At 43.2% G+C, this 24,225-nt stretch overlaps 1 protein-coding gene and 1 long non-coding RNA gene across 3 annotated transcripts in view; one reads left to right on the top strand and one right to left on the bottom strand.

Moving 5' to 3' along the window:
* LOC309617797 overlaps window positions 1-24,225 on the bottom strand; it is a 502,721-nt gene that overhangs the window by 111,000 nt on the left and 367,496 nt on the right. The window lies entirely within an intron of this gene.
* KCNJ2 (potassium inwardly rectifying channel subfamily J member 2) lies at window positions 231-24,054 on the top strand. Of its 2 annotated transcripts, none has more exons than XM_082370474.1 (2): window positions 231-8,066; window positions 13,060-24,054. In XM_082370474.1, the coding sequence occupies exon 2, from the start codon at window positions 13,280-13,282 to the stop codon at window positions 14,561-14,563; it is 1,284 nt and encodes a 427-aa protein (XP_082226600.1). In that variant the 5' UTR covers window positions 231-8,066; window positions 13,060-13,279; the 3' UTR covers window positions 14,564-24,054. The 2 variants fall into 2 exon arrangements, with proteins under 2 accessions (XP_082226600.1, XP_082226601.1); XM_082370475.1 differs by having other exon boundaries at window positions 231-7,208.

Consider the following 24,225-nt stretch of genomic DNA (forward strand, 5'->3'; position numbering starts at 1 on the left):
GGGTTCGAGCCCTGGTCCAGGAAGATCCCACATGCCGCGGAGCAACTAAGCCCGTGCACCACAACTACTGAGCTTGCACTCTAGAGCCCGTGAGCCACAACTACTGAGCCCATGTGCCGCAACTACTGAGCCCGCGTGCCTAGAGCCTGCGCTCCGCAACAAGAGAAGCCGCCGCAATGAGAAGCCCGCGCACCGCAAGAAAGTGTAGCTGCTGCTTGCCGCAACTAGAGAAAGCCTGCACGCAGCAAAGAAGACCCAACGCAGCCAAAAATAAATAAATAAATAAATGAATAAACAAATTTATTTTTTAAAAAATAAAATATTTTATTCTTCCAACTAAGTTATTTACTCATCTTGTCATTTTCATCACCCTTAGTAGCAGTAGCCACGGTAGTAGTATAAACAACTACCGTGGTCTAAGTGACTGCTATGGGTCAGGGATTTCATGTACATTATTTCTAATCTCTATAACAATCTTTCACAACTAGCTAGATCAATGTTGCAAATCATATCAGGCTGACCAGAAGCCCAAATTCTCCCCACTGTGCAGTTCTATCACCATTGTCAAGGTCATAATTTAGAACATCCTTGAAAATCAATGCAGTGGATATAATTTGAAAGAACTGCAATTAAAAAAAAAGTTGTGGGCTTCCCTGGTGGCGCAGTGGTTGAGAATCCGCCTGCCAATGCAGGGGACACGGGTTCGAGCCCTGGTCTGGGAAGATCCCACATGCCGCGGAGCAACTGGGCCCGTGAGCCACAACTACTGAGCCTGCGCGTCTGGAGCCTGTGCTCCGCAACAAGAGAGGCCGCGATAGTGAGAGGCCCGCGCACCGCGATGAAGAGTGGCCCCCGCTTGCCGCAACTAGAGAAAGCCCTCGCACAGAAATGAAGACCCAACACAGCCAAAAATAAATAAAATAAATTAATTAATTAAAAAGAAAAAAAAAAGTTGTAAGAGATCATACCCATATACACTAATATGTATAATATACATAACTAATAAGAACCTGTTGTATAAAAAATAAATTAAAAAAAAAAACAAAAAACACACACAAAGAAACAAACTGTCAGTCTAAAGGAAAGCTTCACTAGTGTCAGCTTAGTGCGAGTGAAGAGAAGACAAGAATCCAAAGTTGAAGTGAGGGTTCTTCTGCCCCTCGAGACCTCTGTCTTGGCAAAGGGGAGTTCCAGGCAGAGCTCTGGCCCTTGAGGCTTCTGAGGAGGAGTTGCTACCATCAGGACAAGCATGGATTTCTGTACATGAGCCCCTTTGGCAAACTGGTGACACCTACAGACCTCTTCTCAGAGTAGTGTTTTTAAATGCATCAAATGAAATAGGTCAGATTGCAAGGGAGGCCGATTATATTAAAATAAAGCTATTAGAATATTTTTTAAACCTGCAATATGGTAATATACATGCCTCTTTTAGTAATACATTAAATAACAAGATCTAGCAGCAGGTCTTATAAATACCATAATTTTGAAGTAGTTTTGAACTTGAAAGATATTTTGAAATGTCTACAACGACTCCAGCATGATGTGAAAAATCCATGATTTGTGTTGGTGACAAAGTCAAGGTCATGCTAATATTACTGTGATTTGTTGCTTACATTACAATTGGAAAACATGCCAAATTTCAGTTAGAGATGAGTGAAAATAAAGATGTAATTTATTCCCATGCAAGTTCACAAACCCTAGATTAAGAAGCCCTTCAATAAATTCTGATAGTACCTGGAAGAAAAAAAAAGAGATCATACCCTTTGACCTGGTAATTCCATATTTGGAAACCTACTCTAAGAAAACAGTAAGAGATGAAGATAAACATTAATCTACAAGGACAGTTAATACATCCTTGTGAGCATAAAAAAAAGAATATAAATGCGTAAGAATAGGTGATGATTAATTACAGTATGGTTCATACATATTATGGAAATAAAATACATGCAAACATTAAAATATATGCTTACAAACAGTTTTTGATTACATGACAAATGCTTAAATATAAAAAGTTTGGTACTCATTTTTCAAAAAGTATGACAGAATTGATTTAAAATTATGAAAAATAAAGATATAAAAATAGAAACAGAACTATAGGACAAAGGGAAAGAGATACCCAAAGTATTTATAACGGTGGGAATATGAATTTATTTTATTTTCTGTATGTTCCTACATTCTTCTATATTTGTAATGTTTATCTTGTACGTATCTCGCAATGGGCATATATTGTTTGACAATTAAAAAAAAGACTTAAATACACTTTATGCTTAAAAACACACACACATAAACTGTTAAAGCCCATATCCCCAAACTTAGATATTCAGGTATGTATGTAACCTTTCTTTCAAAAGTATCATTACAGTATTGTTGACATTACTCAAAATGTTTTGCATTTTCTTTGTAGCTTGTGGCACCTTCCTTAAATGTCTACAACAGTGAGGAGCATTGATCGTGTGAAGTTGTTTGTTTTGTTGTTGTTATTGTTCTCGAAAAAGCCAAGTTGCATGCATCTTATGGCAGGGCTATCAGGTCAAAGGGACCACCATCTGTGTTAAAAAGGAATGAACCGAAGCTGTAGAATATTACCTTTAAGAGTGCTAACCTGCCACAGATAACACAAATGAAATGATCATCACAATCATTGTGTTAAGAATGACAGTAACGTGAGGTCTGGCCCTAAGATGAATATGGCATTTTCGGAGTGTAATTGTCTCACCCACATGAGATAAATAAAGGCCTCCAGAGCATAACAGAGAGAATTTACTAAATAATAACTCAGCTGCTCTGGAAGTGTGAGCTTCTTAAAGAACTATCCCACTTACTGTTGTTGGTTTTAACATATTTGATGGAAGACAAAGATATATTTAATGGACAGAGTAAGCATTCAAATGATTTCTCATAAATGAGTGTATGATTTTCTTGGACAGAAATGTATAAACATATGCATATTTGCAAACACACAGGTATCTTACTTTTCCAGAGCTCTTTCTCAACTATTCCTAACACAGCAAATACAAGGTCTGAAGCATTTAAGTGCTCTGAGAAGCTAAAATAGATGTCATAAATCCATATCCTGCAGCTTTTTTATCCAAAAAGGAAACTGACCAAAACAAGGTAACTCCAAATTTAGCATATGCTCATACTATGTCAAAAATATACATCCACTTTAAGCCCTTTAGACCATATTTACTTTTACTTTGCATATATTTTTAAACAACCTTGGTTACATAATTTCTCAGCCCAGTGCATATTAGAATCAACAAATTGGACAGAACACGGTGACAGCCTGGTAAATTCAAGGCACACTGGCAGAAGCAAAAATGAGAAGTGAAGGCTCATTGATGGAGAAGAAGGAAAAACAAGCAGAAAGGCTTAAATAAGCTAGTCTGGGGTCATTTAATGTAGAAGACACTGCTCTTATTGTATCCTGATAGGCCCACTCTATTGCAGGTAAAAATGAAATAGCTTATGTTTATTATAATGAGTCATTACTGCGTCATTATTCAAAAGTCATCTTATACTCAAAAATATTGTTACTTTCATTCTTTTCATCATTCCACTGACATTTATTTACTCGGCCATGGGCAAGGCAATAAGGATATAAAGATAAAAAAAAAAAAAAAAAAAAGACCCGGCAGCAGACTTTGAAAAGCTCCCCATTGGTAGGTGGAGACAAATACAGGGAAAAATATATCTGTAACAGCATGAGAGGAACAAAATATGCTGTACTAGAACTATGTACAGAGTGCTACAGGGGCAACCAGTTAGGGTTTGAGGATGCATACATTACATAAGGGAAAATAATTCCCAATCAAACAAATTTCAATTATTTAGAAAAGCCATTAAGTCAGGGGCCCCCAGCCCCTGGGCACAGCCTGGTACCGGTCCATGGCCTGTTAGGAACTGGGCCGCACAGCAGGAGGTGAGCGGCGGGTGAGTGAGCGAAGCTTCACCTGTCGCTCCCCGTCGCTCCCCATCGCTCGCATTACCGCCTGAACACCCGCCCCTCCTCTCCCCAGTCCGTGGAAAAATTGTCTTCCACAAAACCGGTCCCTGGTGCCGAAAAGGTTGGGGACCACTGCGTTATGTGACATGCTGCATTCCCAGGTCTGCCAGATCAGTTAGGCGTCATCGCTGTGTGTGACAAATGGCAAATAAGTCTTGTGGACTAAATCCCATTGCTTTAGAGGAAACTGTGCAGGCAGCGGCATGCAGGAAGGACGTGCCATTCTTAGAAGCAGCTTATAATTTATACACACAGTTACACGCATATAGTCAGAGCCGGGGGCATACCATTACGGACAAACTCTGAGCGAGGGGCAACCCTGCCTTCTGGTATGCTCTCAGCATCCTTAACACAACTACGCAAGCTATTATGTCACACGTGTTGTCTTCCATTCTAAAGACTTCCCCATAAATTCTAATCCATTTCATTGTACTCCTCAGACATTCTCCAGATTTTCCTTTTTGCACAAATCCACTTTCGCACTGAATCAGAGGCTGCCTTATCTTGTCATTTAGTCATTTCACTTGTGCATTGTCTGTCTTCTCAATTAGAGATTGTGAATTCTTAGAGAGAAGAAACTGTTCCTCCTAGGGCTCTTCTGTCTGCTATCTCACCTAGCACACAGCTGAAGTACAAAGTAGCTACTCAACAAGTAGCTACTACCCTTGATTGAATTTATTATGGAGATGAAATCTTACCAGTGCAGTAAGTGAAATTGCCAAAGCAGTTTCCCAACAGATAAGATTACATTCAGTGGCTTAAAATACCCTAGTGGATGGCCTGTCCTCATAGCAGCAGACTGCAAACTCATCCTGTCTACAGTTCAAGTCAATATAACATTTACTTATTGATGATTATTCATTATCACTGCAAAGACTAGTAAGTGGTTCTTACTACCTAGCAGATGCAAATAACAGGAGTTTTTCATCTTTATCATTATGAAATTGGGCTGCATAGATGGTTAACAGACACCTGAAAATATATCTAATTGCTGGTGATCTTTACATAAATGCAAAGGAAAGATTTATGTTCCTCGTGAAACAATCTCCTTCTGCGTCACACGACCATTCATAATCTGACTGCAGATCTAGACTGTGACTAATATTTGGCTTTAATATTATAGGTGGTTACCATGGAGGGAATCAGTAAGAGCATAATTGTCACTTCCTTGGAAAAATTTAACCCACAGATGGATCCTAACACTCAGCTGCACTGGTGTCCAAAACTAATGGGGACTTTTTTGCTAAATAAGGACTGATTCAGCCAAAAAGATATACTCTGACTAGAGAAATCTGTATTACGCATGGCTCCAAAAAAGTATATTTACCCAAGCACTGAATGTTTTGGAATACTAGAATTTTCCTAATAGGGACGTGGTGAAAAGTCTCTCTCATTAATTAAAATGCACATTTACATTTTTCTTTATAAGAGGAAGCAATAGAGTTAATCAATGCTATCCTGAATTTACAAAGTTTCAGTTACTAACAGAAGTTAATCCTTCATGTTTCCTTATTTAGCTAAATAATTAAGGTGAAAATTCTATTCAGATTGGGAAGCTGCTTATTAAAATAATCAACTTTTCTCTAATATTCTACTTCAACAAATAAGCCTTGCTGCATAGCATTACATGGGAGGTGAAAGTGACATTGATGAGAAAGACGCCCCTTTGCCCAGATAAATACATGTATTTATTTGCCCCCCTCCCATCAGTAAATTTATACAAACAACCATAATCTTGTAACTTTGCATTCATTTCTTTAAAGATTTTTCCTATCATATGAAACTATCCTGGCCTGGGGTGTATTCAGTTTACTTAGAGTGGCATATGAAAGTAAAACAATTTCAACCCTAATTCCAGAGAAATGGCACCCCTTTCTGGGTGACTGGTTTTGAACTACAGCTCATTACCTGGAAATAAGAGTGTTGCCTCTCTGAATTCCTGTGGTTTGGAAAATTCTTAGCCATCTACAGATACATAGATTGAATCACAGTAAAGAAGAGAACATCTATAGATGATGAATTTCTTCCTCTTTCCATTTAGGTTTAATATGCTTTGAAGGATTAATTGGACCTCTCCCGCCTGTTCCTTAGAAGAAATCCACGAGGAAACCCATTTCAAAGGAAGCTTATTGCAGTGCAGCGAGCTGTACCTACTCCTCTGTCCTCTGGTTATGCAGAATTAGCTTCTCTGTCTCCAGGCTCTTTTAGCTTTAGGCTACAGCCTGGCTTTCTATACGTCCATCTCTTTTGCAGAGTTGATCCAAACGGTCTATAAATAACACTTGGCTTAACACAGGTTAAATTAGACCTCCCTGGCGTGAAGCATTATTCCCACGGAGAGGACTTTAAAAGGCAAGACAGTTGGTACCAGGGCTCGGACTACTGTACTACCTCAGCAAATGGAATGAAACAGCAATGCGCTTGGCTAGCAGAGAGTCACACCGCGTGCGCAACCCGTTCCAGACCCTTTGAATCTCAGCGTCTTCCTCGGTGCTAGGGAAAGTGGCCCACTTGCTAAGGCGGGATTAAGAGCGATCTGCAAAACCCAAGCGTATTTCACCAGCACCTCCTAGGGGCCGCGTGCGGGTATGAGGCTCGGAGGTGGGTCCCGGCGCAGACCCTTTGCTTCAAGTGTCAGTTTCACTCTCCCCCACACGCACCAATCCAGCCGGGCTGTGCCGCCCAGAACACGAGCTAGTTTGTTGAAGTAGTTTGGCGTCTCTAGGAGGCCTTTCAGAGGTTTAAATAAACTGTGCGGAAGACACATTTGATCGCTTGAGGAAATGCACATTCAACACACACACACACACACACACACACACAGGGATTTCAAACTTGGGAGACTCCTAAATATCCTTTAAGAGCAAAGCTGCGTTATGACACCAAAGCACTCAGACACACACACACACACACACACACGGCTTAATCTGTAACGTTGCAGGGTCCACACCCGGTTCACGCTGAAGTTGACAGAGCTTCTCCAAGGGTCTACGCGCTCCCGCCTGGCTGCTGGGGAGAGGGCCGGGAGGCGCTGGTGCGCGGCAGCGCTGAGTGTCTGTAGGAGTCGCCGTTCCAGAGAGTTCATTCCTCTTTAATTGCTCTGGTTTCAGATCGGCAGAGCGTGCCGGGCGCTGGTGCAGACGGAGCTCGAGGGCGGGCCCCGCGCGAGCGAGCGAGCGATTCCGAGCAGTCTGGGCGCTTTGTAAGTAATCGACCCCGAGCCGGGAGGAGGAAGAGCTGCTTCTCGCAGGCGGCTGCAGCCCTGGCGCGCGTCCGAATCCCGCTGGGTTCTGCGAGCCGCTCGCGGTCCCTTTCCCCGTTTAATGCGCGGCTCCTCGTTGCACCGCTGGTCCGGGGGGGACGGGGGCGGATTCAGGGGGTGGGAGGGGGGTGAAGGGAGAGGAAGACGCGCCCCGGCTGGAAGGCTGAAACGCCAGCCTCCCCGGCTGCCACCGCTTCTCCCGGCCCCCGGCCCCTCGCGAACCCCCGGGGGCGCACGGCCCGCCCCGCCGCCACGGGCGACAGAAGAGGGCAAGTGTAGGGCTGGCGAAGGGGTCGGAAGCTTTGCCCAAGGGCCAGGCTGCCATCGGGCAGCCGCAAGAGCCCGGCCGCGGCGCTTCCCACCTGCCGCCGGCCGGGCCGGGGCGCAGCTTCCCCCTCCCTTGCGCGGCCGGACCGGCGGCCGGGGCGCGGGGCGGGCGGAGGCGGGGGCGGACGGGAAGGAAGCGGCGGCAGGTTCTCCCCGGCGGCAGCCCCGCGGCCGCGGGCGCAGCATCCTCCCTCCCCGCGCGGTCCCCGGGGCCAGGCGCGCTGCGATTGGCCGGCGCGGCCGGGGGCGGGGCCAGGCGGGCCGGTGGCTCGCGACGCCTCAAAAGAGCCCAGGAAAGCGCAGAGCGCCCTGGAGCCCCGGCCAGCGCGCAGCCCGCCCGGCGCCGGCAAGCTGGGTCTTGGGAATGCTGGTTCGCCCTGGCTCGCTCGCTTGTACAAACTCCTGGATCTTACATGCCTCTGTAACCCCCCACTTCCACTCCATGTCCCCATGCTCCTGCGCCGGCAACAGGTAAGGGCTGCTGTGTGTTTTCTTCCCTCCTTTCCTCTCGTTGCCTGCGCGTCCCGGGGAGTGGGCTCGGGCTGCCGTCCCCGGCCCTCCCCCGCCCCGCCGCCCCAGAGGTGCCCAGCTGTCACTCTGCCGTAGCGCTCACCCACGCTCCGGAGTCCCAGACCATGCCTATGGAGTTTGTGCGCGCACCAGAACACCCCCAGAGCTAAAAATACTGAGACATGCTTGGAACAGTTGAGCAATAGAAACAGATTTCTCTGCAGCATCTGTCTGTGCTCATAACTTCCAATGCACCAGCTGTAGCGAGATACTGAGTTTGGAGACAAGGGCGAGGGAGCCTCTGTTCGGTCTCGCTCTAAGGGGAAAAAAAAGGGGGAGCGGGTGCGTCTAGAGTACTGGTCTCAGACTTTGGCAAACCTTGGGACGCAGCGCTGGTCTGGATCCTTGGCGTCTTCCCCCACCCCCACCCCCGCCCCCGCCCCTTTGTCATTGCTTCAAGTGTAGCTTCGAGTTCCAAACCCAGCGAGCGTCTCAAAGTTGCTTTGCTGGGGAAGAGAGCGGGAGCTCGCGTTGGATTTCAGCCGGAAGACCGCAAAACTTTCACATCCTATGTCACTCTCCCCTGAGCAACTTGTTATGCTTTGTAATAATAATATTAACACCGAAATTGGAAGACAGTGTGGTTTCAGGGAAGCACAGTGGTCAAAACGACTTGATTCTGCAGAAGATTGCATCATAACATAGAGTCATCTTGACAGTTGAAAAAAAAAAAATCGAGGTAGGAAACGGGCAGTTTATCGTCTGTGTCTGGGTAATCCTGTCAGTAGGATGGTAACTGGAATACCTGTGAATCCTGGGGATTTTCATAAACTCAGAATTTACCTTTTAGGAAACAAGGCATTATTTGAAAACGTGTTTTGGGTGTGCGAAGAGTGCATATTGCTTTGTACCACTTGTTTTCTTTTCACGATAATAATCGGTAGGCTGTCAGATTTCCTCTCGCTCACCGTTGTTGTGTGTCTGCTGTATGTTACCTGTACACTTGCTAGCTTTTTCCTGCTCACTTCCAACCCTGCCCCAAGTGGTTTATTTATATTTGCCATTATCCGGAAAAATCCCCAGGCTCAGGAGTAAGAGATGTTACTTTAAGGAGGGTGGGAGGGGTGAGAGTTGGGGTCAAGGTCATGTCACTTTACTTTCAGCCCCTCCTCCTCCCCCTTTGCTGGCACTTTCTTTTATATTATTGCTCTCCATAGGAATATTTGTTCCGAGCTCTTGTGAATGTGGCGTTAAATACACACACACACACACACACACACACACGCTATTTCTACTTCCTTCAGACTTTCTGGTTGTAGAATCCCTGGTTAGCTGTAGAGTCCTTGTATGACTTTTGAGTAGCATGAGAGACTGACCATGTCTTTACCTGAGCAGCCGGACTGTTTCAAGCTTTTTTCTTTTTAGTGTGTATTTTTTGTTGGCCAAAGAGGTATATTTTTCAGCGTGTGCACATGTTGAGTGAGGCTACGTGCATTGTTGGGTGTAAAAGTTATAGGGCTCACGCAGACGAGTGGGTACCCCGCCTCCTCTACTGCCCCTCCCCCTCCCTTCTGTTTACTGAGCCTCTGAGAGGTTGCTTCGCTAGCCTTGAGCTCTAATAGCAACAGCGTGCCCAGAGCACACTCAGGCCGGTGTATATGGCGTCAGCAGGGGAATAGCAGTTCTAGACACTCAGCCGACCTCTCTTTCATCCCAGGGCACTTTCTTTTACCATCCTTATTTCCTATCCTTCCTTAGAAACTTTCTTATTTGCTCCACGCCACGACCCTATGAGGGGACCCACTTATTCTCATTTATTCTTCCTGGTTACATGTTTCTGTTCTTTTATACTCCATATTGGGAATATTTCCTTTGTGGTAAAAGTGATTTGGATGCATTCATTTACACCGTGTTATCTCCTCAACCGTGTGTACGGACCCACAGCTCTCTCTCCTTGAACATCTACCTTGAGATTGAAGCCCTGAACTATTTTTTTCCATTGCTTATGCTTCGTTTTGGCTCGGCCTATAAATAGTCTTAACATGAAGAACATCACATGTAGCCTCTCAATTTCCCAGGAATACTTTCTACCTCATTGGTTATACCCTGGGTAAAAATGATTATCTGTGTCTATTAAATTTATATCAGGCCCTTAAATATTTTAGCTGAAAATGGGGGAATTTACACATTGTTCATCAAACCAAGTATCAGTTCTCCTGAGTTGTGCCCATCGAGGACTCCAATCACGTGATGTTTTCATCTATTCTTAATCAAATGTTTCTTAAAAACGTATCAAGAATAGAGCCCTAAAATGAAGTCACCCGAAAGCCCTATTCCTAATTAAAGTCCTTTCCCAGATGCTCATGAATCGGTGACTTTCAGTGTGAGAAGCGCAGGCAAGGAAGTTTTCTGCTTGCTTGCGGCCACTCAGGCATGCGGGCAGGTTCATAGGAAAGACATCCTTCAGAGTGGAATATTAAGACAATGACCCTCGCACGCGTTGGCAGGTTCTAGATTTTTGCTACGTCATGAGCTCCACCAGAGTCTGAATACGCATCATGTGTGTGCGCACATATACACACATCAATCTGTTTTGGAGCATACCTGCTGGAAGTGACAAAAGTTTCCATTTTGCCAAAAAAAAATCTTTTTTCCCCCCTTTCCAGGCAGAAATGGTAGAATTTCTAAATGATGCTCCACATATGGAACAAATTCTGTCATTAGCAATGGAAATAAGACAATAATAGTTGCTCGATACAGGCTCTTTTCAAGATTCTAAATGCGGAAAGCTATTCGTAGGAAGCTGGTAGTGTGTGTTTTGTGGAATTCAAACTAATGTCCTGGGGTCAAGATTTTTGGAAAGTCATAATTCAGTCTTTAGATTTCATATGGTTGTTATGCTTTAATCTGGAAAGAGTGCAGAAATAAGTCAGAAGAAATTTGAGACTGTCTACTCATGGTCCCTAATGGTAAGTCAGATGGAAGGATTGTTTTGAATCATGAAAAGGGAATTTCTTGGTGTCAGCTTATAAGATTCTGAAGTCAAACAGAGCTCAAGGATACAAGCACTATTTAAATGAGGCCTCCCTCGCCCCCCTTTTTGGAAAATGCACCTGCATTCGGTGTCATGTTGTTATCTCTGTTTTTGTGTAGAAATGCTTGGCAATTTCATATGAGCCAAGTGAGCTGAAATCGCTGTTTAAAAAAATTCTTTCCGTGTCCAGGATCTAGAACCCTGAGGAATAGGAGTCTTGTTTCTTTTGTCCAAGTACAAACTTCATGGGGAAGCAGACAAAACATTGAAGCAGGTGGAAGGCTGGGAAGGCACAGCAACTTCTTTTTATAAAGTAATTCAAAGGCACTTTCAAATCAGGCATCATTTAGGTGTCAAAAGCTGCCAAAATGTAACACACATTGCAATTTTCACAGATGACTAATCTCAGGAAAAATGTGTTGGGGCACATTCTTGCATAATAACTTGGATAAAAAGGGAGAAGTGAAAAGACTGTAACAAGACATTTTCAAAGACAATGCACCTTGCCTCTCTTTAAGGGGGTGCCCGAAAACAGATCCATGATTTGCTTTCTTTGTTTGCAGTTGGCTTGGCTGAACGTGGTTCTCTTAAGTGCTTAATCTGAATGTGGCTTGAGGGGGAGAAAGAAAAAGTGGAGTCCTCATCATCAGGGCTTCGTCGAGCGTCACTTTTATTTCTCAGATCTGTGCTATATTCATTTTTTTAAATTTGTATTTGGTTAACAAAACACCCTAGACCTTCTCCTAGGTTTTTGTGAGTCCAGGAAAAACTAGTCTCTTTGGAGCAAAATTGGAAAGTCAAAGTCAATAGGTGGTTTTTACCTGGGCCGGGGTGGGGAGAGATGAAGCAAGAGGAGAAAACTGAAAACTACTATTTGTTTTCATTAAGTAAAGGTGAGTGCATTCTCCATAGGAACAGAGAGCAAGCAGCAGCCCTGGAAGCGAAAAGTCAGCTGAGGGACCCTTATGATTTACTACTGCAAAGCCGTCTCTGTTTGGGAAAACATAGACTTGGACTTCCACAAGATGAGTTCCAGCCTTATGTCAATCCGCTAAAGACCTGGTCCTTGGGCACAAAGGTGCTTACTTCCAAGCCTGTCATCACACATGACAATCCCATCTCCAGAGACTTTCAGGACTCTCATTGCTAGGCAACAGGATCTCTCTGTATCCCCCAGAGTAAACCTGTGTCTTCAAGTCAGAATCACTTGCGCTAACAGAGATGTTATCAGGCGTTTCTGCCTAGTGGCTGCTTTCTGTGTGTGAAGTGATGGAATAAGCCCAAACAGTCTCCAGAAACCGGGATCCCTTTCATATGATTAGAAGGGCTGTCTGCTCAGTTTTATCTTTTAAACAAAATAGTCGGTGCTTTTGGATTTCAACTTGTCATCAGGGGTTTTCATATTCTCTCAACATGCACCTGCTGTTCAATTAATATTAACATTCTGCGTTCATGCGAAATGCTCTCTCGACATGTCCGTGTCCTTAAAGCTTCATGACAAACCTTGGAGTTAGAAAGTCTTTCTTCTGCCTAATCACCTGGGATCCCGGCAAGTAGCGAAGGCAAAGGAAGAGAATAAGAGGAGAGAGGTAGCTCTGTAAAGTAGAATATTCCAGATTGCTGGCAAAAAATAGGGGAAGGGAGACCTGAGATTTCAGTTGAAAGACTGTCACAGACAACTAACTCTTCTGTGTTTAATGACTTCATGCTTCTAAATAATATAAGAAAATATTTTCTTTTGTGTCTATTTCTCTGGGGCTACAAGGAAACGAAAAACCCAGTAATTCAACGTAGAGGACATTTATCTATATCTGACCCTGTGTCTGGCTAGGAAATGTTGCCTTAGGGAGTAGACTTCATTTTTCCATGACTTCTTTTGTAACGAATGATCTCTCTCTCTCGCTCTCTTTTTTTTGGTAGGACCTGTTCTCTGGATGTCAGCTGAGTTACTAAGGTGACTCTGCACGCCAGGAGAGAGACCTTGGTAGAAAGAACCTCCAGGCTCTTGGAGACCCCCATCTCTCCTTCTTTTCTGTGTGTGTGGGTCTTCACTGAACATTCAAACCTGTTTCTCCAAAGGGTTTTGCAAAAACTCAGACTGTTTTCCAAAGCAGAAGCGCTGGCGTCCACAGCAGAAGTGATGGGCAGCGTACGCACCAACCGCTACAGCATTGTCTCTTCGGAGGAGGACGGCATGAAGCTGGCCACCCTGGCGGTGGCCAATGGCTTTGGGAACGGGAAGAGTAAAGTCCACACTCGACAGCAGTGCCGGAGCCGCTTTGTGAAGAAGGACGGCCACTGCAACGTGCAGTTCATCAACGTGGGTGAGAAGGGCCAGCGGTACCTGGCGGACATCTTCACCACGTGTGTGGACATCCGCTGGCGGTGGATGCTGGTCATCTTCTGCCTGGCTTTTGTTCTCTCCTGGCTGTTTTTCGGCTGCGTGTTTTGGTTGATAGCGCTGCTCCACGGGGACCTGGACGCATCCAAGGAGAGCAAAGCGTGCGTGTCCGAGGTCAACAGCTTCACGGCCGCTTTCCTCTTCTCCATCGAGACGCAGACCACCATAGGCTACGGCTTCCGCTGCGTCACGGACGAGTGCCCCGTGGCTGTTTTCATGGTGGTCTTTCAGTCCATCGTGGGCTGCATCATCGACGCCTTTATCATTGGCGCGGTCATGGCCAAGATGGCCAAGCCCAAGAAGAGAAACGAGACCCTGGTCTTCAGCCACAATGCCGTGATCGCCATGAGGGATGGCAAGCTCTGTCTGATGTGGCGGGTGGGCAACCTTCGGAAAAGCCACCTGGTGGAAGCTCACGTGCGAGCACAGCTCCTCAAATCCAGGATTACTTCCGAAGGGGAGTACATCCCCCTGGATCAAATAGACATCAACGTCGGCTTTGACAGCGGCATTGACCGCATATTTCTGGTGTCCCCCATCACCATCGTCCACGAGATAGACGAGGACAGCCCTTTATACGATTTGAGCAAACAGGACGTCGACAACGCGGACTTTGAAATCGTGGTGATCCTCGAAGGCATGGTGGAAGCCACGGCCATGACCACGCAGTGCCGGAGCTCGTACCTGGCCAACGAGATCCTCTGGGGCCACCGCTACGAGCCCGTCCTCTTCGAGGAGAAACACTACTACAAAGTGGACTATTCGAGGTTCCACAAGACTTACGAAGTACCCAACACTCCCCTTTGTAGTGCCAGGGACTTAGCAGAGAAGAAGTACATCCTCTCCAACGCTAATTCCTTTTGCTATGAAAATGAGGTTGCCCTCACAAGCAAAGAGGAAGAAGACAGTGAAAACGGGGTCCCAGAGAGCACGAGTACGGACACGCCCCCTGACATAGACCTTCACAACCAGGCAAGTGTACCCCTAGAGCCCAGGCCCTTACGGCGAGAGTCGGAGATATGACTAATTCCTCCTCAGGAATAGTTAACTTTGAAACACAGTCTGTTGGTCAAAGGCCCAAAGCAGTTACGCAGACGACGGTACTGGTGAAGAGGTGGTTTGAGACAAGTGACCACGAGGGACTGAGGCTAGCACGATGCTTTCAAAGAAAGACTGTAGGCTCAGAGATGAACCTAAAGCACTAAACATGCCTCCCCCACCCCGTGACCCGATGGCACATAACACGTTGTAGAATAAGTTATGGGGTGTTTATGTCTTGTGTTGTGTTTTCATACCAAACTTGAACTTGCAGGCAAGCCTTGGTTGGTTGGGTATTTGATGTCTCCAGAACGCTTCTCTTTAGGGAACAAGAATGTTTTTAAATGGCATCACATTTTTAAATGTTTTCAAGGCAAGACTCTGCCTTAACTTTTGAAAAGCTGCTAACTACACAAACACACGTTGTACTGTTGCGGTGTAGTTTTTCTTGTGTGTAATTTAAAAAGTCAGTGTTGAACTTTCTTGAGAGCTCATGATATGCGCTTCACAGTGGCAAGTATTTGGCTATTAGTTGCCAAAACGAGAGCCTGATTTTTTTGAGGCCAGTAATTTGTTTGCTAGAATTGATTTCTCTCTCTCTCTCTGTCAGTCTCTTTCTGGTTACATAAGGGCATTATGTAACACTAGCCAAATGGTAGCCTCCGGGTTGTTGTTATTGTTTTTTTTTTTTTTTTTTTTCCTCCATGATGTTAATGGGTGATCTCAAATTTTAAGTTAGACTACCTAAAATAAATACCAAAGATAATGCACATTTTTGCACAGTGGAGCTTATACTAAAAAGGAAAGAAAGCCCCACGGCTGCCTTGAAATCAAGAGACAATAACTTTGAACCTCAGCAAGACCTTGAACTGCCCTCTCCTTTTGCACCTTATTCAGAAAACAGAACATCACACACACACAGTCGAGTAAGTGCAGTGCTTCACATTTCTGTTCCTTCATGTAACTTTCACGTTATAGGAGGAAGAAGACAGGGGAAGAAAAATTCACACACACACGATATGAACATCTTTTCTTTCCTTCGAGGTGGTGCTAGCCAGGTGAACGCATACGTTGAGAGACGGTGAGGTGCCCTTAGATTTTTTTCTGGGTTTTTCCATTTTTTGCACATTCCAAAATTTATTCCAGAAGACAAGACCTAGGTTGACAGGAGTCGGCATCCTTGACGCTGAGCCATCCAACTTGAAAGATCAATAGGTTTAAACCCCTGCGGCTGAATTCCTTGCCCTGACAGCTCGTACGTCTCCAGCTTGACTTCATCTTCCGAAAGATGCCATGCCTGGCCTCTAGGCTGGCTCTTACTATCAGGCTGTCTGGACTGAGTCCTACAGCATCCGAGGGGCCTGCGAATGCCGAAGTGGGAAGGTGGGAAGATGCAGAAGAGCCCATTTTGACATAGCTCATCAGCTCAAGTATTCAGGAGGGAGGGGAACATTGCGTTTTTTTTTTCTAATGGTACAGAGTAGGAATGAAAATGTCTCAGTAATTTAGGGTCAACAGAGCCATAAAAATTCTAACAGAGTCACAAGTAAAGGAGATAATGATCTAAAAGGGTCCTTTCCCCTTGATGGATGCACTCATGCACTCATGATTGAATCCGAGCTGATCCCTTTTGCCCTTGGAGCCCTAGAGCAGGCTACTTAGGGCACATTGTTTTCCAGAAGCCTCTCCTGCCTGGCTGCCTGACTTGCTAGAAACATTTTGTTTTGTTTTGTTTTCCACTGTAGCTCAACATAATGGAACTCTCTTTTGTTTTTAAAGTTCCTTATTTGTGAATTCTGGGGTTGCTGACTTTTCTTTTTAATTGGTGTCTCAAAATCAACTCTCTTACGGTATTATATCCCTGTATGCCATTAAAAAACAGCTTGTTCTAGAATCCTGTATTTTGTAAACTGTTGTCTGTGATGGTCTCTGGTTCTTGAACAGCCATATCTGAATGCGGTGCCTGCAATAATCGGACAGTCTCTGCTGTTCTCAGCCTTCAGAGTCGATGGGTTTGAACACTGTGGAGTTATTTTCACTGAAACCAAGTTAGAGATATCAAGCAAGTGGATGTTAAGTCCAAACTTAAAGGCAGATTGGGGAAGTTGTTTAGAGAGTTGGAGGGATTGCGTGGACACAGAATTTACATTCTTCTGTAAATGGCAAATGTTCGGCCATTGACAGAGGACGTTGACGGTTTCAGCTGCTGCTATTTCGATATTTTTGCAAAGGAAAATAATCAAACCAAAGAGTATTCAGTGGTCTGTAAATTAAATGAAGATTCAGTGGAGAATGGGGGTGGCCACAGAAAAGGCACCTTCCCATCACACAGCGCTGCCACTTAAAAAGACTTGAGATATTTGAAAGGGGGTGGGTAGGGGGCAAGAATGAGGGAGGGAACTCTTGCAACTTCTTTCTGAAAAAGAGAAAAAAAAAATCTAAAATTTCTGGTGCACAGGTTTGTTTTTTTTTTTTTCAAGAAAATTTTGCAGAAGCTATGTTTTTAAAGTGTACATTTTATAAAGTTTATCAGATATTTTCATATTTAAAGCCAAATGTAAATAGAAGTCTGTAAAGGGAAAAAAATTGCCATAGAAAGTATAATTTCAGTGCAGCAATTTCTGAGAGCTAGTACCTATATGCTACCGGTTAGCATGGTTTTAGCAAATATTTACCAGCCTTATAAGGTTCGTATTGCTATGTTCTTCTGTTATTTATTTCAGCATGGACTGTTGATTTGAAAGCTTTTTCTAGTTATTAGTATTTTCACAGTTACAAGCTTTAAATGGCAATTTTTTTTTTTTTTTTTTTTGGTCAAGAGCCAAGACACAGGTAATGCACAACGGTTTTTGTTTTTGGTTTTGGTTTTTTTTGCTGCATTTTACCTTCAAAACATTTGTCATTGACTGGGTTTCCTTAATTAGTGCACACATGTCATTAGAATGCAGGTTGAAGAGACTCACTGTGAATATCTGGGGTCTGTTCCGGGATCTGTGTTGGCTTCTCCGTGGCAAGCAAACCCCCATTGAATTTACTTAGGAATTATTTCCTTTTAAAGAATTTTTGCCCATATCTGGATGGGCATTATATTTTTGGGAGGAGGACTAGATTCCTGGTTATCCTATTTTTAAAGAAAAGGTAGACAAAGTGAATTCTATTTTGATTATTGAGAAAGGAATAGTTTTCTATCCCTCTAAGAGTATACTTGAATCAGACATTTTAAGGATGTCACCCATAACTCTGAAACCATTTCCAAATTCCTGGTGAAAGTTTGTTTTATCTTTTTTTTTCAATCCTATCAATGCATTATTTCTTCCCTTCACTTCCTTTCTTCCCTGTCAACTCCCACCTCAAACCTTGATGTTTATTCAGTGAGTTCTGTCCCCTAAATCATGTCACTCTTACAAAAAACAAATGTTGGTTCATATTTGATGATAAGCCACTCAGTAAAGGTAAAAAGCTTGTTCTGAGAAACAGAGTGTTTTTTCACTGTGCCCAATAATGTTAAGGTAAAAAAAAAAGAAAAAAAAAAAGTGTTGCATAGTCACTCACTCCCAACTAGAATCCCTTTTCTAGTTATGTTGGGTTTCAGCTCTGGGCTGCGGTGAATTGAACAATCCCGGCCTTTGGCAATCGTGAGAGTTATTATTTTCCCGTTTGCTGTCTTTTTGTATCTAAAGTCTTCCTAATATACTGCACAAACCATGGATTGTACATATTTTTATATATTATGTCTTATTTTATTATTTCTAAATAAAAAATTAAAAATTGAAAACAAATCAGTGCAAGAATCTTTGGGCTCCCTGTATGGTTACGGTAGCATCCCTGAGATAGAAAGCAAAGGTTCCCAAACAAGAGGGCATAAACCCTGATAGTCTGGATAAATAGAGCCATAGAAATCACCGTAACAGGTGTGGGGTGGCAGATTACTTTAATCCAAGTAAGAGGAAGCCAAGCTCATATTTTGTTTTTGGACAGAATGGCCTAGATAGAGAAGACGGAGAAACAAGCAAACAAAGCTAACAAAATGTGTAAGGTTTAGATTTTGAGTCTCTGTGTAACGACAGAGGTTACTCTTTATTGAGCCCAACTGGGTAGGGTTCTGGCTTTCTATTACTTCATTCCCCTGAAACCAAATCAGGTTATTATATTCTCGTGTAATAGACCAGAGTTGGCAAATATGTTCCTTAAAAGGCCAGATAGTAAATATTTTTGGCTTTGTGGAACGGTCTTTGTCAGAACTATGCAGCTCTGCCCTGGTACTACAAAAGCAGCCACGGAGAATACAAAAACAAATGGTGCGGCTGTCTGTCAATAAAACTTTACTTATACAAACAGCTGGTGGGCCGGATTTGGCACATGGTCTATAATTTATTGACCTCTGTTATTGAGGAAGAAACTGAGGCTGGATTTTAAAGCTAATAAATCATCGAGCGGGTATTCAAATTCAGGTTTTATGTGCTTCTAAATTTAGTTTAATCCACTAAGCTATAGAGCGTTTCAGGGCACCAAGGTACCAAGGATCTGTGGTCTCAGAGAAAATGTCAATTCCTCTGGCAAATTTCAAATAGCTTAACTGTTTTCCACCATTGGAAACACTGAGGAAAATCCCCATCCTGAAATATGGGTTGCTCCTTCATATTTTTCCTTTTAACAAATATTTTTCTTTTAACAAAGCCCTTACTATGTTTCGAAGATGGTTCTACATTCTTTATGAGTATTGAATAATTTAATCTTAAGAGCAACCCTATGGAGTGTGCATGATTTTTATCCCTGTTTAAGAAATGAGGGGACTTCCCTGGCGGTCCAGGGGTTAGGGCTCTGTGCTACCACTGCAGGGGGCCCGGGTTTGACTCCTGGTTGGGAAACTAAGATCCCACAAGCCTTGCGGTGCGGCCAAAAAAAAAAAAAAAAAAGGAAATGAGGTCACTGAGGCCCAGAGAGGTTGAGTATCTTGTGTAAGCACACACAGCTAGTAAGTATTAGAGCTGAGCTTTAAACTGAGGCCATTTAATTTGCAGCAACATGGATGGACCTAGAGATTATCACACTGAGTGGAGTAAGTCAGACAGAGAAAGACAAATACCATATGATATCGTTTATATGTGGAATCTAAAATAAGACACAAATGAACTTATCTATGAAACAGAAACAGACTCACAGACATAGAGAACAGACTTGTGGTTGCCAAGGGGGGGAGGTGGGGAAGGGATGGAGTGGGAGTTTGGGGTTCGCAAACTCTTATATACAGGATGGAGAAACAACAAGGTCCTACTATATAGCACAGGGAACTGTATTCAATCTCCTGAGATAAACCATAATGGAAAAGAATATGAAAAAGAGTGTATACGTATGTATAACTGAATCACCTTGCTGTACAGCAGAAATTAACATTGTAAATCACCTATATTTCAATTAAAAAAATAAACGGAGGCCATTTAGTACTGGGCTGAGCTTTTTATCATTATTCTACGCTTTCCATTTGGAGGCATTCTTGGGAAAAGTTTCATCATTTCGTTTCAGGCCTCTCTGCTTCTCAGCTTTTATTCTCCTTGGTGATGAAAATGCATTCTTTTTCTCCGCATAGGATACTATACATGAGCACAGTGCCCCCACCTCCTTCATAACCTGCTCTACAATTGCTCCCTTGGTTCCTGAGGCGAGAGGACAACTCACAAAGGTAGATTAATTACAGATAAGCATGGGTTGTGGGATTTAGGTAAATTTCAAACTTCAGATTAATTTCAATTAACTAGGAATTGCTGAGGCCTGTCCGGAGGTGAAACCACAAAGCCCTGTTACTAACCAAACAGCAGGCACCTCACCACATCACACACTTCTGCTTTCCTCCAGCTGTGGGCCGCCAAAGGTGTAACATGATTCACTTGGTGATTGGTCCCATTAAACAAGATACAGGATGGTAACTCCAGGCAACAAGTTGAGTGCTATATGAGTCCCACCTCTACTTTTAAAAAAAGAAAATTAAATATGTGTACAAAAGGAAAAGGTGAGGGTGGAATTTCAGAGTTTTTCTGCTTAGGCCTTCTTTTCAGTGAAAGCCAAGCAAGGCCTCCCAACTCCAGCCTCTTTAAGCAATAGCCTCCAGATAATACTCACAAAGAAGAAAACATGTTTCTCTCTAGAAATTTCCATATTAAAGCTCGAAACACTGACTACATCAATCAGATTTGCTTTCCCAAATTAAAAGAAATGAAAAAAAAAAAGCCTAGCTTTATGCATTTTGAGTGAAGTAAAGAACCAAGTCCATAATTAGCATATTTCAAGAAGCCAGAATCTTTTTTTTTTCTTCAAAATAGTTCAGAGCAAGGAGCCTAGTGACCTGATGATTTGAACCACTATATGAGGTTTGTTATAATGACAAACATTTTTATATAATTATAAGGTGATACCTACAAGGCATGGGTGAATAAAACTATCATAGTACCTGGCTCTGGAATAGGTTGACCAGCTGTCCTGGTCTGTTTGGGACACAGGGTTTCCCCAGGATGCAAGACGGGCAGTCCTAGAACTGGAAAAGTCAGTCATCTGCTTTGGAGGCTAGAGGAGTAGAAGTGTTGGGGAAGTGAAGAGAGGGACAGTTAAGAAGAATGTGGAAGGGAGGAGTTTAGAAAAGGTGAGCCAGACTCAGCACAAGCGTTACTAAATAGTAAGAATAATAATGATGGATAATTACACATAAGTGGTTCTCTTCGAATAACTGAAATTTGTTGCCTCAAGGGCATTCATTTTTTTGGAGGAATGGTTTGCTAAAATATTATACAATTCTCTGCCTCATTCAACAAATAGTGTGTGTTATTTAACGTTTCCTTATGTGGTTCAAGCTACTAGGTGCATCTCTTCCTGGTGGGGTGTGCTTTGAAGTCTGTCCATTAAACAATCAGCTGATATTTTGTCCTTAGCACCATTTAGGTTCTTGCTTCTCTCTGCTGTTTTGAGGAAATCAGATAATCCATTTTAAAGACTATATGACTAATAATAGCCAGAAAGGTACAGGTGAGACACAAAAGACCTGGCTTGAGCGTAGAGTTTTTGTGGTGATGGTACTAATTTTCAGAGATCTTTTTTATTTCAAGTGTGAAATTACGTTCTGAATGATTGACTCTGTTAATGGGTTTGGCTTCTAGAAAATTCTATTCAATTTGACCAAAAATTTATTGAGGGATTATTATATGGTGCTGGTTACTCAAAACTTTCTGTATGAATTTTGTCTTCAATAGGACACAGTTTGGAAAAAGGGTGGTACCATTGTATATTCATTTTGTCTTAAAACTGAGTTTTATATACAAAAAGTTTCTGTAAAATTACAAGTACCAATTGTTGAATACTTATGACTTATTAGGCACTGCACAGAGATCTTCACTTGATTAAATATTTTTACAGGGATGTGACCATGGATTCAAATATTTCTGCAACACCTTATTGGGAATCATTTGAGGTAGTTTTGTAAAAACTTTGCCCCCTAGGATGCTGTTCTTTTACTTCTTCCTGCTAGATGACTGCTCTGACCCCAGACACTGCTTAGATTAGGTCTGTGAAATTATTCTTGCCTTTGGGCAAATATCTGGGTTCCCTGCTGTATAACAAACAAATGAGTCAAATCTCACACGGTGTCCTTTTATTTGGCTTTTGTTTTTCAAATTTTTGCTAAAACAGTTGTATGTCTAAAGTCCCAGTTAAGCAATGTTTTATTTGATCCTGCAAACAAAGAGAGCATGTTTCACTAAATAGCATCTAGGAGTTTCCTTTAAAATATATAAACAGCTGCATTAGGCACTTAGACCCATGAAAACAGATTATTTACCAATAGAGACATTTCAAAGGCAAGTGTGGACACATCCCTGACAACACTCAGCAAAACACCCTCAGATGGCAACCATTCATACAAAAACTAAGGAGAGGGGCTTCCCTGGTGGCGCAGTGGTTAAGAATCCGCCTGCCAATGCAGGGCACACGGGTTCGAGCCCTGGTCCGGGAAGATCCCACATGCCGCGGAGCAACGAAGCCAGTGCGCCACAACTACTGAGCCTGCGCTCTAGAGCCTGCGAGCCACAACTACTGAGACCACGAGCCACAACTACTGAAGTCCGCGCGCCTGGAGTCCGTGCTCCGCCACAAGAGAAGCCACCGCAATGAGAAGCCCTCGTACTGCAATGAAGGGTAGCCCCCGCTCGCCACAACCAGAGAAAGCCCACACGCAGCAACAAAGACCCAACACAGCCAAAAAAATAAAAATAAAAAACAAATAAATTTATTAAAAACAAAACAAAACTAAGGAAAGTGGATCCTCCATGCCAGAGGTTTTCTTCAGTCCTGCCATGAGCTCTTGGTGGTCAGAGGTCTCCTCCCTGCCTTTGCAGCCGCCGCCGAAAGTTACAGCCTGCATCACCTGGGCACATCCAGTCAATGAGGCAGCTGAAGAAGATGCCCCAGGGTTGCCATAGAAACGGAAAGAAGCATCGAAGCACCTTCTCCTGCATACTCCTTAATTTAATCTGAGTGACTTTATTCAAGAACCAAAAATAAAACGTGCACCAGGATGTAATTATATAAAAAGCTGTGTTGGACGATAAATACAGTATGTACTTTTGCCTTGGTGTACAGCTCTCTTCTCCCTTCTATTCTGAAACATTTGAACTTTTCCAGCAGGAGTCTTCCTGTAAGGTTTAATTGAAGCGAGGCCCAGATTTACCAAGATAAGGCAGTGAGCCTTGCTTGGGAAATTCTACCTTGCCCCGGCTCATACGTGTTATATGAACGTAGAGTCTCCTAAAACAAGGCCCACTTCCAGGGTCTGCTCATATTGGACCATCTAAGCTCACTGGCACCAACTGAAATTGCTCTGCCTTCAGGCGTTCACCAGTCTTAAACATTCTATAGGTTTATGATCATTTTCTAGGATAATAAAAAGAAGTGGACAGGGGAATGCCAGAACAGCAATTAGTGGAGAAGGCCAACAAAAAAAATTTTTTTTTTAAATCCTGTTGCTACTTGCAATAAACAAGCTGCTTTCACAACAGAGAGACGGGGGACGGAGATGCAAAGGCCTCAGCAGTGGTCCTATTGCAATACTCACCTGGGAGAAAGGGGTCAGGATGGAAAGAGTCTGCCCCCATTAGAAGTTTACACCTTCGAGTGGACTGATGAATTACGTTGGCTAGAAGAAAAAGTTACCTCTTCTTCCGACCATCCTTAAGTGAAATAAGGCAGTCCTGAACCTGCACATTGGCATGATTTAAAAAGGGCTTAGGTTGCTATTTCCTGCTAGTGATTTGCATGAAGCTCTGTGCAATGTAGGATTTACTTAAAAAGGAAAATGCAAAGGTACAAGGTGTGTCTGGTGAGAAAGAATACAACCCTATTTGTTGTTAAAAAAAAAAAAAAAACTGTGCTGGTCCAGTTAGTGCCATTTGTAAAACTAGACTGGCCATATTGTTTAAATGCATATGAAAACCAGCTACATGCTTGCAAAACAAAACGAAAAAGAAAAAAAAGAGAAAGAAAAAAACAAAAGGAACTGAAGAATTTCCTTGAATACCTACCTAAGCTTGGAAATTTTTACTTTAATGAATCTAGAATTTCCAGACCTTTGTACCTAGACGCATGGAACAACCACTCAGAGGAAGTTA

Source organism: Balaenoptera borealis, assembly GCF_965194805.1.
Source record: "Balaenoptera borealis genome assembly, chromosome: 20".
NCBI classification, from domain to species: domain Eukaryota; kingdom Metazoa; phylum Chordata; class Mammalia; order Artiodactyla; family Balaenopteridae; genus Balaenoptera; species Balaenoptera borealis.